Below are 13,405 nucleotides of genomic sequence, written 5' to 3'. Positions count from 1 at the left end.
AGGCAGTCCACTCATTGACTGAGCTCCTACTTTCTGCCCAGTAACAGGAGAAGGATGAAACACCTTTCTAAAGGCTGTTGACAGCCAATGGAAGCCTTAGGAAGTGCAACGTGACCCCACAGACACTGTAGTTTTGATAGGGATTCAAAAGAAGAACTACAATTCTCAGATTTCCCACTTCCTGGTTGGATTTTTCTCAGGTTTTTGCCTGCCATATGAGTTCTGTTATACTCACAGACATCATTCAAACAGTTTTAGAAACTTCCGAGTGTTGTCTATCCAAATCTACTAATAATATGCAAATATTTGACTCTGGGCCTGAGTATTAGGCAGTTTACTCTGGGCACGCTTTTCATCCGAAAATGAAAATACTGCCCCAATACCTTAAAAAGTTAAGTATGCTCTCTCTAATTCTCTCTTTCTCTCTTTCTTTCTTTCTTTCTCTCTCTTGGAGAACCTGAGCCCTAGGACCATGCCTCAGGACTACCTGACATGATGACTCCTTGCTGTCTCCAAGTCCACCTGGCCGTGCTGCTGCTCCAGTTTCAACTGTTCTGCCTGCGGCTATGGAACCCTGACCTGTTCACTGGACGTGCTACCTGTCCCAGACCTGCTGTTTTCGACTCTCTAGAAACAGCAGGAGCGGTAGAGATACTCTCAATGATCGGCTATGAAAAGCCAACTGACATTTACTCTTGAGGTGCTGACTTGTTGCACCCTCGACAACTACTGTGATTATTATTATTTGAACATTTGAACTTCTTGGCCATGTTCTGTTATAATCTCCAACCGGCACAGCCAGAAGAGGACTTGCATCCCCTCATAGACTGGTTGCTCTCTAGGTTTCTTCCTAGGTTTTGGCCTTTCTAGGGAGTTTTTCCTAGCCACCGTGCTTCTACATGTGCATTGCTTGCTGTTTGGGGTTTTAGGCTGGGTTTCTGTACAGCACTATGAGATATCAGCTGATGTAGGAAGGGCTATATAAATTGATTTGATTTGATTTTAAGTATAATTAGTTGCTGGCTACCTACCTACCTCTGTTTTTAATTGTATTTCCTATTTCCTGATCTGTTGATAATATGTCACCAGACTATAATGTGAAAACAACAAAGTTAGCCATTTGACACAGAGAGATCTCAACTGTATACAGGTACTTGGAGAAAGCTAAGTCAATTCAGAAACAGTGGTTCATTTCAATATCTGAAATGTATTGAGTTGAGATTGAATTGACCCCAAGCCCTATTATAGACAGCCTGAAGTTTTACTGAATCAGTGAAAATGACTGAAGCTGGCGACATAAGCAGTCCAGAGAGAGTTTTGGGGTGAGAGTGAGTAGATGAAGGTGAGGTCATAAAGGCAGCCCTCTGAGCCTTTGTCATTTTAAGACTCCACCTACCCTTCTAGCGCTAACTTCCAAATAAGCCTCATTCTGTCAATCAGGCCTCACCAGAGAGAGAGACCACCTGGCTGCCTTGTTATTCCCTAGTCTCAGCCACCTCACCTCAGCAACCACCTACTCTGCTCTCTGAGAAGGCATGCAAGGCAGTTATCCACTAATGACCGGATGTGTGACAGGTCTCGACCCGATCCCAAGCCCAGTGACATGCACATCCTTACTGACCTATTCACTGGATGTGCTACCTGTCCCAGACCTGCTGTTTTCAACTCTCTAGAGACAGCAGGAGCGGTAGAGATACTCTCAATGATCGGCTATGAAAAGCCAACTGACATTTACTCCTGAGGTGCTGACCTGTTGCACCCTCGACAAACACTGTGATTATTATTATTTGACCCTGCTGGTCATTTATGAACATTTGAACATCTTGGCCATGTTCTGTTATAATCTCCACCTGGCACAGCTAGAAGAGGACTGGCCACCCCTCATAGCCTGGTTCCTCTCTAGGCTTCTTCCTAGGTTCTGGCCTTTCTAGGGAGTTTTTCCTAGCCACCGTGCTTCTACACCTGCATTGCTTGCTGTTTGGGGTTTTAGGCTGGGTTTCTGTACAGCACTTTGTGACATCAGCTGATGTAAGAAGGGCTTTAAAAATAAATTTGATTGATTGAACCCTACCTCTAAACCTACCTCTAATCCTAACCCTAACCCTACCTCTAACCCTACTTCTACCTCTAACCCTACCCCTACATCTAACCCTACCTCTAACCCTACCTCTAACCCTAACCCTACCTCTAACCCTACCTCTACATCTAACCCTACCTCTAACCATAACCCTCGCTTTATGTCCACATCCTGGTTCAACCCTAACCCTAGCTTCATGTCCACATCCTGGTTCAACCCTAACCCTAGCTTCATGTCCACATCCTGGTTCAACCCTAACCCTAGCTTCATGTCCACATCCTGGTTCAACCCTAAACCTAGCTTCATGTCCACATTCTGGTTCAACCCTAACCCTAGCTTCATGTCCACATTCTGGTTCAACCCTAACCCTAGCTTCATGTCCACATCCTGTTCAATCCTAGCCTCAACCATACCCATAACCCTAACCCTAGCTCAATCCTAACCCTTGAATGGAACACCCATATCCCCTCTGAGATGTTTCAGTGGTTTTACTCCACCCCCCTGGAAACAAGGATAACCCTCTGATTTCTTCTTCTTCTCTGTACGACGCCACTATTGGGTGTCAACTTCTTGTCTAGATAATTTATGGAACCTTCAGACAAGTGAACCCATGCGTGGACGGGAAAATTACGGCATATTCAATAGACTCCCCAATGACATAGAAAATGACTTCCACTGGATGATATGCTAGCTATGCTATTCTACTTCCAAAACCACAATGGCTTTAATAACAGCTCTCCCCCACGCATAGTCTCTAAGTATCCATAGCACCGATAAAAAACAGTGCTATCAAGTCTTACTAAGGGGTCCCAGTTGGGACACAGTCGAGTCACTGAACTACATGCACGTCAGTTATGTTACCATGCAAAGAGGAGATTTATCAACCAGCTGTGCATTTGCTTGGGATTCAGGACTAATGGAAAGGTCATCGGGTGTAGCTCAAATCTGATCATGTAGTGCTTCTCCAATGATGTGATCATGCAGTACTTCTCCAATGATGTGAATGCCATGACACCAATAGATAAGTGAATCATCCCTTTGATGGGCCAGATCACTTCCTGTTTTCTTCTCCTTGTGTTTTGAAACACAGGAAGACATAGTGGAGTGACACGAGGTCTTTATAATAAAGAAGTGTTAGTTTAAAGTTGCACTATGCAGAAATCGCCCCATTTCCTGGTTGCTAAAGTTCTAATAGTTTGCCTAATTTCAGTTTATGTGACAAAACAAGCAAGTATAGTGTACCATCTAAACCGCTGTTGAAATATCTGTTTGAAGCTGGTGTGCAAAACCGAAAGTAAAAGATGCAAAACCTAAACTTAAGAATAGGAAGCATAAAAATAGCACACACAGAACAGATCTACCACTTCTTAGACTTTCTTTCCAAGAGACCACCCCCTATGGCCACCCCTCATAGCCTGGTTCCTCTCTAGGTTTCTTCCTAGGTTCTGGCCTTTCTAGGGAGTTTTTCCTAGCCACCGTGCTTCTACACCTGCATTGCTTGCTGTTTGTGGTTTAGGCTGGGTATCTGTACATTACTTTGTGACATCAGCTGATGTAAGAAGGGCTTTATAAATACATTTGATTGATACTGGAATGAATCCAATGTTCTATTCCAAACACTTGCCCTTATTTGAAGTCCTATTTACAGATGTCAATTGTCTGCCACAACAATGTTACACGCTGTGAATACAATAGACAGACGGACAATTCCGTTTGCTGTTCTGTTCTGATTTCCTCGGTCCTGAAGGGAATAAGCACCTTTCCTGTCAGAAAGGATAAGTAGCATCTAGTCACCTGGGTCTTCCCCCCTGAGCTGCACTGTCCTGCTACAGGTCAGACGAGCTTATTGGCAGCAATGTTCATTACTCACCACCAAATCAGCCTGCTGGGAAGATTGTATGTCTGTGTTGTGGTACAGCAGGTTCCACAAACACTGACCTCTACTGACTCACCTACACATACAGATGTAATATCTTAATTGGAGCCAGTTTGCTACAGCAGGAAAATAATCCTGGAGAAACAGGACATTTGAATTATGTGGATTATAATGAATGAACATTTCTTGTAGGGTTCGAGACATTTTAAAGTGGAAATTATGAACTTTAGAAGCCTTTTTAAAACTTGAATACACTACAAGTTTGCATTTCCTGCTGCGCAGGAAAATTCTCAGCAACAAAAGAGTGATCAAATTAAGATCCTACATCTGTACTCACCTGAATTTATACTGACCTACCTATACTTACTGCTGTGTGTAATGGCATTGGGCAGAGAGGTTTCAAGATTGCCATGAAAGACAGAGACAAAGGACACATTCACAGACTCTCTAGCTTAAATGAAGGCCACAATCAATTTGTGGTGATTTTGAATGCATTTCACATTTGTTGATAATGTCACTGTGAGAATCACATTTCACATTGTGAATCTCTCCCATACTGTAAATATAAAAGGAATGAGTAAGTAATTAATTAATGTTTTAATAATTTAATAAGCAGACCAAGCCAATCATATCACTTACATTAGCAACTTATAGGATATAAAGTGTGTCCAAGTAGGATAAATTGTTATTGCATGTTTTGCAGCTGTGAAAATATGCAATTATGTAAAAAATAAAATGACCATCACTATGCCTATTCCCCACATTGGTCTACACAGATTATTCACAAGTTAAACAACCATGCACTGTTAGACTACTAAAGTCTTGCAGAGGCACCACTAAAGCTTATCAAATAGGATTAGGAAGCAGAAAAAAATCTCTTGCCAAAGTCCCATCTGCTTACCTGAGTAAGGCTGGGGAGCTGTCTTCAGCACTGTAACCACATCCCGTTACACTGGGGGGATAGCCTAGCCCCATGAGGAATAACCAGAGGAATAGCCCTATTTTTACACAATGCTATCAAGTGGATGGACAGCATACAAAACCCTCTTGTTGATGAACTGAGAAGGATTGAGAAGATTTCATCTAGACTGGAGCTGCGTCTTGGATCTTGGCTCTTTCAGAAATGCCAGGGCTAATGAGGAACTGTGTTTTTTGGGTTGTGTCTGCCATCCTTCTGACAGGATACTTTGACACGGGTAGGTACAGTAGAGGATTTAATGATGACTGTTTGACTTCTGATCACATATATAACTGTCTCATGTACTTTTACAGATGCTTCGCACGGGGTTGCTATGGATAGTGGTTTGGTAGTGAAACACTTGAAATCTCAAGACCCCTCTGGGATATCAAGCCAACTGGAGTCAGATGAAGGTCTGGAGGCTTTGACCCACAAGACATACAAAGGAAAGGGTGCTATTTCTAGAAGAAAGCGTAATATTCTTTTTCCCAGTGGAGTGAAGCTTTGTTCTCAAGAGACTGTAGACCAAGCAATAGAAAACCACCTGAAGTACTTTCACCAGCGAGGTAAGCTTTTTCACTACTGTAGCTCATGGGCACAGGGGATTCATTATGACCTGGAGTCTATTCATCTACAATCTTTGTTGTTCAGCCAGATTAATTTAATTCCTGTGATGCGTACACTCTTATGCAAAAGTGTTTCAAAAGGGTTCTTCGGCTGTCCCCATAGAATAACCCTTTTGGTTCCAGGTAAAACCCTTTTGGGTTCCAGGTAGAACCCTTTTGGGCTCCTTGTAGAACTCCTTGTGGAAATGGTCTTACGTGGAACCCAAAAGGGTTCTACCCGGAAACAAAAGGGGTCTACCGGGAACCAAAAAGGGTTCCTCAAAAGGTTCTCCTATGGGGACAGCCGAAGAACCCTTCTAGGTTCTAGATAGCGGCTTTTTTTCTAAGAGAGGAGGTAACAGTAGGCTACGCTCACTCCTTTTATCATATGGCCGTCTATGACTTATTACAGATTTTATATGCATTTATTGTAATAACACAACTATTATATACCATCAAAGTGAGTACAACTTTCTGTGATGATCTCATATTTAATTGGGAATGGACAGGTGGGGAAGATAAATAGATGTTTGTCATGTAAATGTGTGCTCTTTAATCACCTCCAACATGAACCATGCAGTAACCAGTAATTTTCCAGCCTCTTTATTAAAGCCCTATGGTCATCCACATGCATGTCTTCAGCCGTTGAAATACAGCCCTGTGTTACCATTCTCTATCAGTGGTTTGTTTGAAACAATGGTTCAGAACCTTGTTGGAACTCAAGGGAAATTACTAGAAGTCAATCAATGACAGTAACTAATCTATCATGATTCAAGGGCTATAGTTATAGTATTCAGTCATGGAGGCTGAGAAATGTTCCACGTTTAAGGTCAAACGTCCAACCTCCTTTTGGTATAGACTGATTGATACAGGTAAGGGACAGATTTCAGGTGAGGCCAGGCAGAGAGCCTGGCACCAGACAGCCTTGCACCAGGGTGCCCTTCTGTTAGGTCAACCCGAACACGTGGTGCTCCACCTGGGGAAGCTTAGAGAGAAAGCCCCGGTCCTCGGTCTGAACCCTGCCTCGCTACCGAAATAGTAGTCCTCTAGACATTGATCAGATGAGCCATGCTGCCAGGAAAATATGAGAGCCCTCAGGCCTGCTCCCGCTAGCTCCTCTACCAAGGGATTTCTGGTTGTCCTCAGCCTCCAAACCTGAAATGTAGTCTACAGATGTGGCCACAGATTGAGAGAAAAAGAAAGGGGGTTAATGTTTTTTGCCAGCTTTTTTTGTTCCAAAGCAGAGGTACTGGTACGTTGTGAAAATGACGTGCAATACCACATGTCTTGAACTGAGAAGTAATTTCAATGTCAGCAGTGGTGGTGAAATGGTGATGCTGTCTGGAACGTGGGAGTGTATGTGTGTATGGATCAAAAAATGACCTCACATTTCCCTTATTGCCTTCATTTTTCATAGCTGTCCATTGGAGAGATTTTTCCTGTCAGGATCGCTGGCTAAATGTCAGCTAAATGTCAATGTTTGTTTTGATTTCCGTGTCCTTGTAGTACACGGTATTATTTAAATCTAGATTGAATATTCATATACGTAAAGCGGGTCTTCTTCTACATCCATCTGTGTCACAGAGTGCGACCTCTGTGTCACATGTCTCTGTGTCAATCAGGGTTGGGGTCAATTCCATTTAAATTCTGTCCAATCAGGAAGTACACAATAAAGTCAGGGTGTGAACGCTAGTCTCTGACCCATTCCTGTGTCTGTGTGCTGCCCAGTGTGTCAGGAGACTGTGTGGGAGGCGTTCAAGATCTTCTGGGACCGTCTACCTGAGAGAGACGAGTACCAGGCCTGGGTTAACTTATGTCAGGATGGAGCCGTCAGCGTGATGGAGATCGGCAGCAACTTCAGCCGATCAGAGGAGCACGTCTCTCTTGTTAGGGCTGTGAGTGAGAATTTTGTACAATTTGATATGTAAAACATTACGGATATTGATTTGTGTGAGTATGCGTGTGTGTGTACAAGTGTGTGTAGTTTATTGGTATGTGATTGAGAAGCTTTATTTATCAATGGATTCTGTTTTTATTTCAGAGAGTGGTGATGACTGCTGCTCCGAATAGGTGAGCTCCAAACATTGCAATGTCTCTATGAGATACTAGCACTTGCATTCTGTCACAATGCAAAATAAGTACATGCCTGGGTCACGTTCAGCAGGGTGCAACGTTACAGAACGTTCAGATCACTTAGAGCAGACGTACAGAATGTTGCATCCCGCTGATCGTCACTCAACCTCAACCCCTCATCAATCACATTGTATTTACACCACTTCCATGTTCTCCTCATCCCCGTCCCATCCACGTCAGCGAGCCCACAAGCTCAGGGTCCAAAGTGTGCAGGTAGGCCTGTTCACAACACTAAAGCCTGCTGTCTTGGTGCCCACACGCTCTATAGAAACACAGCTGTGTTGTATGCTATCCATAACAGTGATGTAGTCCCGTGTAGCTCAGTTGGTAGAGCATGGCGCTTGCAACACCAGGGTTGTGGGTTCGATTCCCACAGGGACTAGTATGAAAATGTATATAAGTCGCTCTGGATAAGAGTCTGCTAAATGATGAAAATGTAAAATGTAAATGTGACGTGACGGCAGCCTCTGTGCACCACACAGCTCTGCAGACTGCTCAACCTTTCCCCCCTCGCTTCAACCAGCTTCATACAACTGCTACATTGTTGTATGATCATAGCCACTGCTGTAGACAGCTTGCTGTGCCTGTAAGCTACATGCATGTAGACAGTAACAGCAAAGTATTATAGCAGGTCTACTTTTGTAATACCTGGTAGTTCCATACAGGGGTACAGTGTAATACCTGGTAGTTACATACAGGGGTACAGTGTAATACCTGGTAGTTCCATACAGGGGTACAGTGTAATACCTAATAGTTCCATACAGGGGTACAGTGTAATACCTGGTAGTTCCATACAGGGGTACAGTTTTATACCTGGTAGTTCCATACAGGGGTACAGTGTAACAACATGTAATACCTGGTAGTTCCATACAGGGGTACAATGTAACAACATGTAATACCTGGTAGTTCCATACAGGGGTACAGTGTAATACCTGGTAGTTACATACAGGGGTACAGTGTAACAACATGTAATACCTGGTAGTTCCATACAGGGGTACAGTGTAATACCTGGTAGTTACATACAAGGGTACAGTGTAACAACATGTAATACCTGGTAGTTGCATACAGGGGTACAGTGTAATATCTGGTAGTTATATACAGGGGTACAGTGTAACAACATGTAATACCTGGTAGTTCCATACAGGGGTACAGTGTAATACCTGGTAGTTCCATACAGGGGTACAGTGTAATACCTGGTAGTTACATACAGGGGTACAGTGTAACAACATGTAATACCTGGTAGTTCCATACAGGGGTACAGTGTAATACCTGGTAGTTACATACAAGGGTACAGTGTAACAACATGTAATACCTGGTAGTTCCATACAGGGGTACAGTGTAATACCTGGTAGTTACATACAAGGGTACAGTGTAACAACATGTAATACCTGGTAGTTCCATACAGGGGTACAGTGTAATACCTGGTAGTTCCATACAGGGGTACAGTGTAATACCTGGTAGTTACATACAGGGGTACAGTGTAATACCTGGTAGTTCCATACAGGGGTACAGTGTAATACCTGGTAGTTCCATACAGGGGTACAGTGTAATACCTGGTAGTTCCATACAGGGGTACAGTGTAATACCTGGTAGTTACATACAGGGGTACTGTGTAATACCTGGTAGTTACATACAGGGGTGCAGTGTAACAACATGTAATACCTGGTTTTGATTTGCAAAATGTTAAAGATTTGCAAATGACATCACAATAGCATGAAAGCCATTTGAACAGGTATACCAGTTTTAAGTACTATGTAATTATTGTAATGACGCTGTACATTCCTGCGTAACTGCAATTTCATTACACAGGTATGAGGGGTACTTATTGTAAAGTGGGAGCTTTACAACCTACAATCTTTTGTATCACATGTGGAAGTTACTGATTGATTGTCTCTCTGTTACACAGTCCAACATGTTGACGTTACTGATTGATTGTCTCTCTGTTACACAGTCCAACATGTTGAAGTTACTGATTGATTGTCTCTCTTTTACACAGTCCAACATGTTGACGTTACTGATTGATTGTCTCTCTGTTACACAGTCCAACATGTTGAAGTTACTGATTGATTGTCTCTCTGTTACACAGTCCAACATGTTGAAGTTACTGATTGATTGTCTCTCTTTTACACAGTCCAACATGTTGAAGTTACTGATTGATTGTCTCTCTTTTACACAGTCCAACATGTTGAAGTTACTGATTGATTGTCTCTCTTTTACACAGTCCAACATGTTGAAGTTACTGATTGATTGTCTCTCTGTTACACAGTCCAACATGTTGAAGTTACTGATTGATTGTCTCTCTGTTACACAGTCCAACATGTTGAAGTTACTGATTGATTGTCTCTCTTTTACACAGTCCAACATGTTGAAGTTACTGATTGATTGTCTTTCTCTGTTACACAGTCCAACATGTTGAAGTTACTGATTGATTGTCTCTCTGTTACACAGTCCAACATGTGGAAGTTACTGATTGATTGTCTTTCTCTGTTACACAGTCCAACCGCGGCAACTCCATCAGAATTGGCCACCACCCAAAAAGGTTTACCTCTTAACCTCAATTCAGTGTCTGGGCAATATTCATCTGTTTTTTATGCCATCTGTTGATCAGTGATAGTATAGCTAGACTATTAGCCCCTGTCTGTAGTGTAGTACTGTCTTGAGGTTATTGTGGGTGCTGCATAGGACTACTGTAGCCTGATCAAGACATGTTGCTCCCAGAATAGGCCTTTAATCCTTCTTAATGACACACCACTTTGTCAATGGACAGTGGATAGAGGGACCGTTAGACTCCTAAGAGATTGTCTGAACCGCTTGTCTGAACACACTACTTTTCAATTTCAGTGCCAGACATGTTCAGTAGCAATTCATTGATGTCATGTAGAATGTTTTCTTGTATTCTGTGTCACGTATAATACACCCTCTTTTTATTTATACTTATATAGTCTTTGTTTCTGGGTCCCTTCTTGTTTTCTTCTGTAGATAATGAAGTCATTGTCGTACAGCCAGACACCTTCCCAACCTTGCGAGGAGATGTTGACGTCATTCCTGTCACTACTGCAGAGCCAGCTGAGGAGGTCACAGAGATGGTCCTGCCAGGAACTACTGACTATGTGACTGAAGATGCTGACATCGACGTCACCTCAGAGACCGACGAGACAATACAGGAGATAGGAGAGGACGCCACTACCGAAACTGCCTTTGACGTCAACTCCGAAACAGCAGGTGAAGTCCTTGCTGAGACTAGTGATGAGGCTGTCCAGGAGGTTAATATGGCTGCTGTTGAGGAAACATCCGATGCTACCTCAGATGACACTGTGGAGATCACACCTGAACCTATTGTCACTGTCATCCACAAGCCCATTAATGAGGTAATTGAGAAAATGGTTGAGGAAGTCATCTCAGATACCACACACAATACTGTGGAGGAGGCAGAAGAGGCCGCTGCAGAGGTCCCACCAGAAGCTGCCATTGAGATCCCTGCAGAGGTCCCACCAGAAGCTGCCATTGAGATCCCTATAGAGGTCCTATCAGAGGCTGCCGTTGAGGTCCCTGCAGAGGTCCCTTCAGAAGCTGCCATCGAGATCCCTGTTGGGTCCACAGACAAGGATATCCCAGAACCTGAAATAAAATTTATTCCAGAAACTTCTTTGGAGGACATTTCTGAAACCACTTCTGGAGTGCCTTCAGAGGCTGCCACAGAAATCACTTCAGATACCATAGACAAGGAGATCATAGAGGGTGCTACAGAAACCACTTCAGATACCGTAGACAAGGAGATCACAGAGGGTGCCACAGAAATCACTTCAGATACCATAGACAAGGAGATCATAGAGGGTACTACAGAAATCACATCAGATACCATAGACAAGGAGATCACAGAGGGTACCACAGAAATCACTTCAGATACCATAGACAAGGAGATCATAGAGGGTGCTACAGAAACCACTTCAGATACCATAGACAAGGAGATCACAGAGGGTGCCACAGAAATCACTTCAGATATCATAGACAAGGAGATCACAGAGGGTGCTACAGAAATCACTTCAGATACCATAGACAAGGAGATCACAGAGGGTGCTACAGAAATCACTTCAGATACCATAGACAAGGAGATCACAGAGAGTGCTACAGAAATCACTTCAGATACCATAGACAAGGAGATCACAGAGGGTGCCACAGAAATCACTTCAGACAACATAGATGAGGAGATTAAAGAGGCTGCCACAGAGGTCACTTCAGATACCATAGATGAGGAGATCACAGAGGGTGCTGGAGAAGAAGACGTCACTTTGGAGACCACTTCAGACATTGCTACCAAGGCAACGTCAGAAGATACTACAGATGAGGATATTCCAGAGGATGCAGCAGAATTAACTCCAGACATTTCTCCAGAGGACACTTCTGAGAATACCGATGAGGAAGCTGCAGCAGAGTCGATTCCAGAAGTGTCTCCAGAGGACACTTCAGAGCCTGAAGCTTCCATGGAGATACCTTCTGAGGATTCAGATGGAGGCGTTCAGGAGCTCCCTGTGGAGGTCACCTCAGAGGCTACAGTGAATGTTGCCCCAGAAGACACTGAAGAGGAGACCCCTGAGATTTTAGATGAAGTTATCTCAGACGCCACAATGCATTTGATACTCGAGGCTACAGAGGAGATCACTCCAGAGACTGTACTAGAGGATACTTTGGCCACTACTACTAATGAAGTGGTAATAGAGATTGATCCTGAGGAAGAAGTCACTCCAGAAACTTCAGTAAAGGCCATTCCAGAGGATGTAACAGACATCACTGAAGAAGCAACAATAAAGGCTGAAGTCACTCCTGAGGCTGAAGTAGGGATGAAGGAAGTTACGGTGGAGGTCACCTCAGAAGCCACTTTGGAGGTCACTCCTGAGGTTGAAGTAGAGGTAACTCCAGAATATGTAGTGGAGGAACCTACAAAGGCTGAGGAGATTACAGAAGAAACTGCAGTAGAGGACAATCCCGAGGTGGAGATAGAGGTAACTCCAGAGTCTACTGAAGAAGTTCCTGAGGAAGCAGAAGAGGTCCCTTTGGAGACTGCAGTGGAAGACACTCCAGAGGCTGGAGAAGAAATCACCCCAGAGACTGTAGAGATAGCTCTGGAAGCTGCTGAAGAAGACACAACAGAAACTGTAGAAAAAATAGTTTTAGTGACTCCAGAAGAGATAACACCAGAACATTCAGAGGAGGAAATTCCAGAAATGTCAGAGGAAGAAATTCCAGAACCTTCAGAGGAGGAAACTCCAGAGGCTTCAGAAGAGGTCCCATCTGAGGCAGTAGAAGAGATCATTCCAGAAGCTACAGAAGAGGCTTCCAAAAAGATAATTACAGAAACTACAGAAGAGGCTTCCGAAGAAGCTGCAGCAGAGATAACCACAGAGGCTGCAGGTGAGTCCACTCCAGAGGCAACACCGGAGGCTGCTGTGGAGATTACTCATGAGGTCACCACTGAAACTGGAATTTTGGCAGACACAGAGGAGAACAATAATGGCGATCGTTATAGGGATGCAGAGGAGAACAATAACGGTGATCGTTATAGGGTCACAGAAGAACCAGAAGAAACAAATGATGACTTCCTAGGGATTCAAGATATCATAACAGAGGTGGAAAACGCGGTAAGCAATGATGAGCTTATTATTATTGCAATCAATGAAATACAGAATCAATAATCAAATTGTTACATCATAAAGGATAGAAGCCTTCTTAAACACACAATAAGAGAGGTGCATCAGCTA

General features: G+C 43.4%; 1 protein-coding gene across 1 annotated transcript in view; it reads left to right on the top strand.

Annotated features, from left to right (window-relative positions):
- The first annotated feature begins 10,147 nt into the window (after positions 1-10,147).
- The window catches only part of LOC106574749 (interphotoreceptor matrix proteoglycan 2), a 32,317-nt gene continuing 29,059 nt past the window's right edge, over positions 10,148-13,405 (top strand). Inside the window, exons 1-2 of the mRNA XM_045699204.2 lie at positions 10,148-10,188; positions 10,629-13,285. Coding sequence (XP_045555160.2) covers positions 10,733-13,285 — 2,553 coding nt within the window. The 5' untranslated portion in view covers positions 10,148-10,188; positions 10,629-10,732. The remainder of the gene's footprint in view (positions 10,189-10,628; positions 13,286-13,405) is intronic.

Source organism: Salmo salar, chromosome 17 (assembly GCF_965601325.2).
Source record: "Salmo salar chromosome 17, fSalSal1, whole genome shotgun sequence".
NCBI classification, from domain to species: Eukaryota; Metazoa; Chordata; class Actinopteri; order Salmoniformes; family Salmonidae; genus Salmo; species Salmo salar.
Note: the sequence above shows the minus strand (reverse complement) of the source record. Positions and strands in the feature narration are given on the sequence as shown.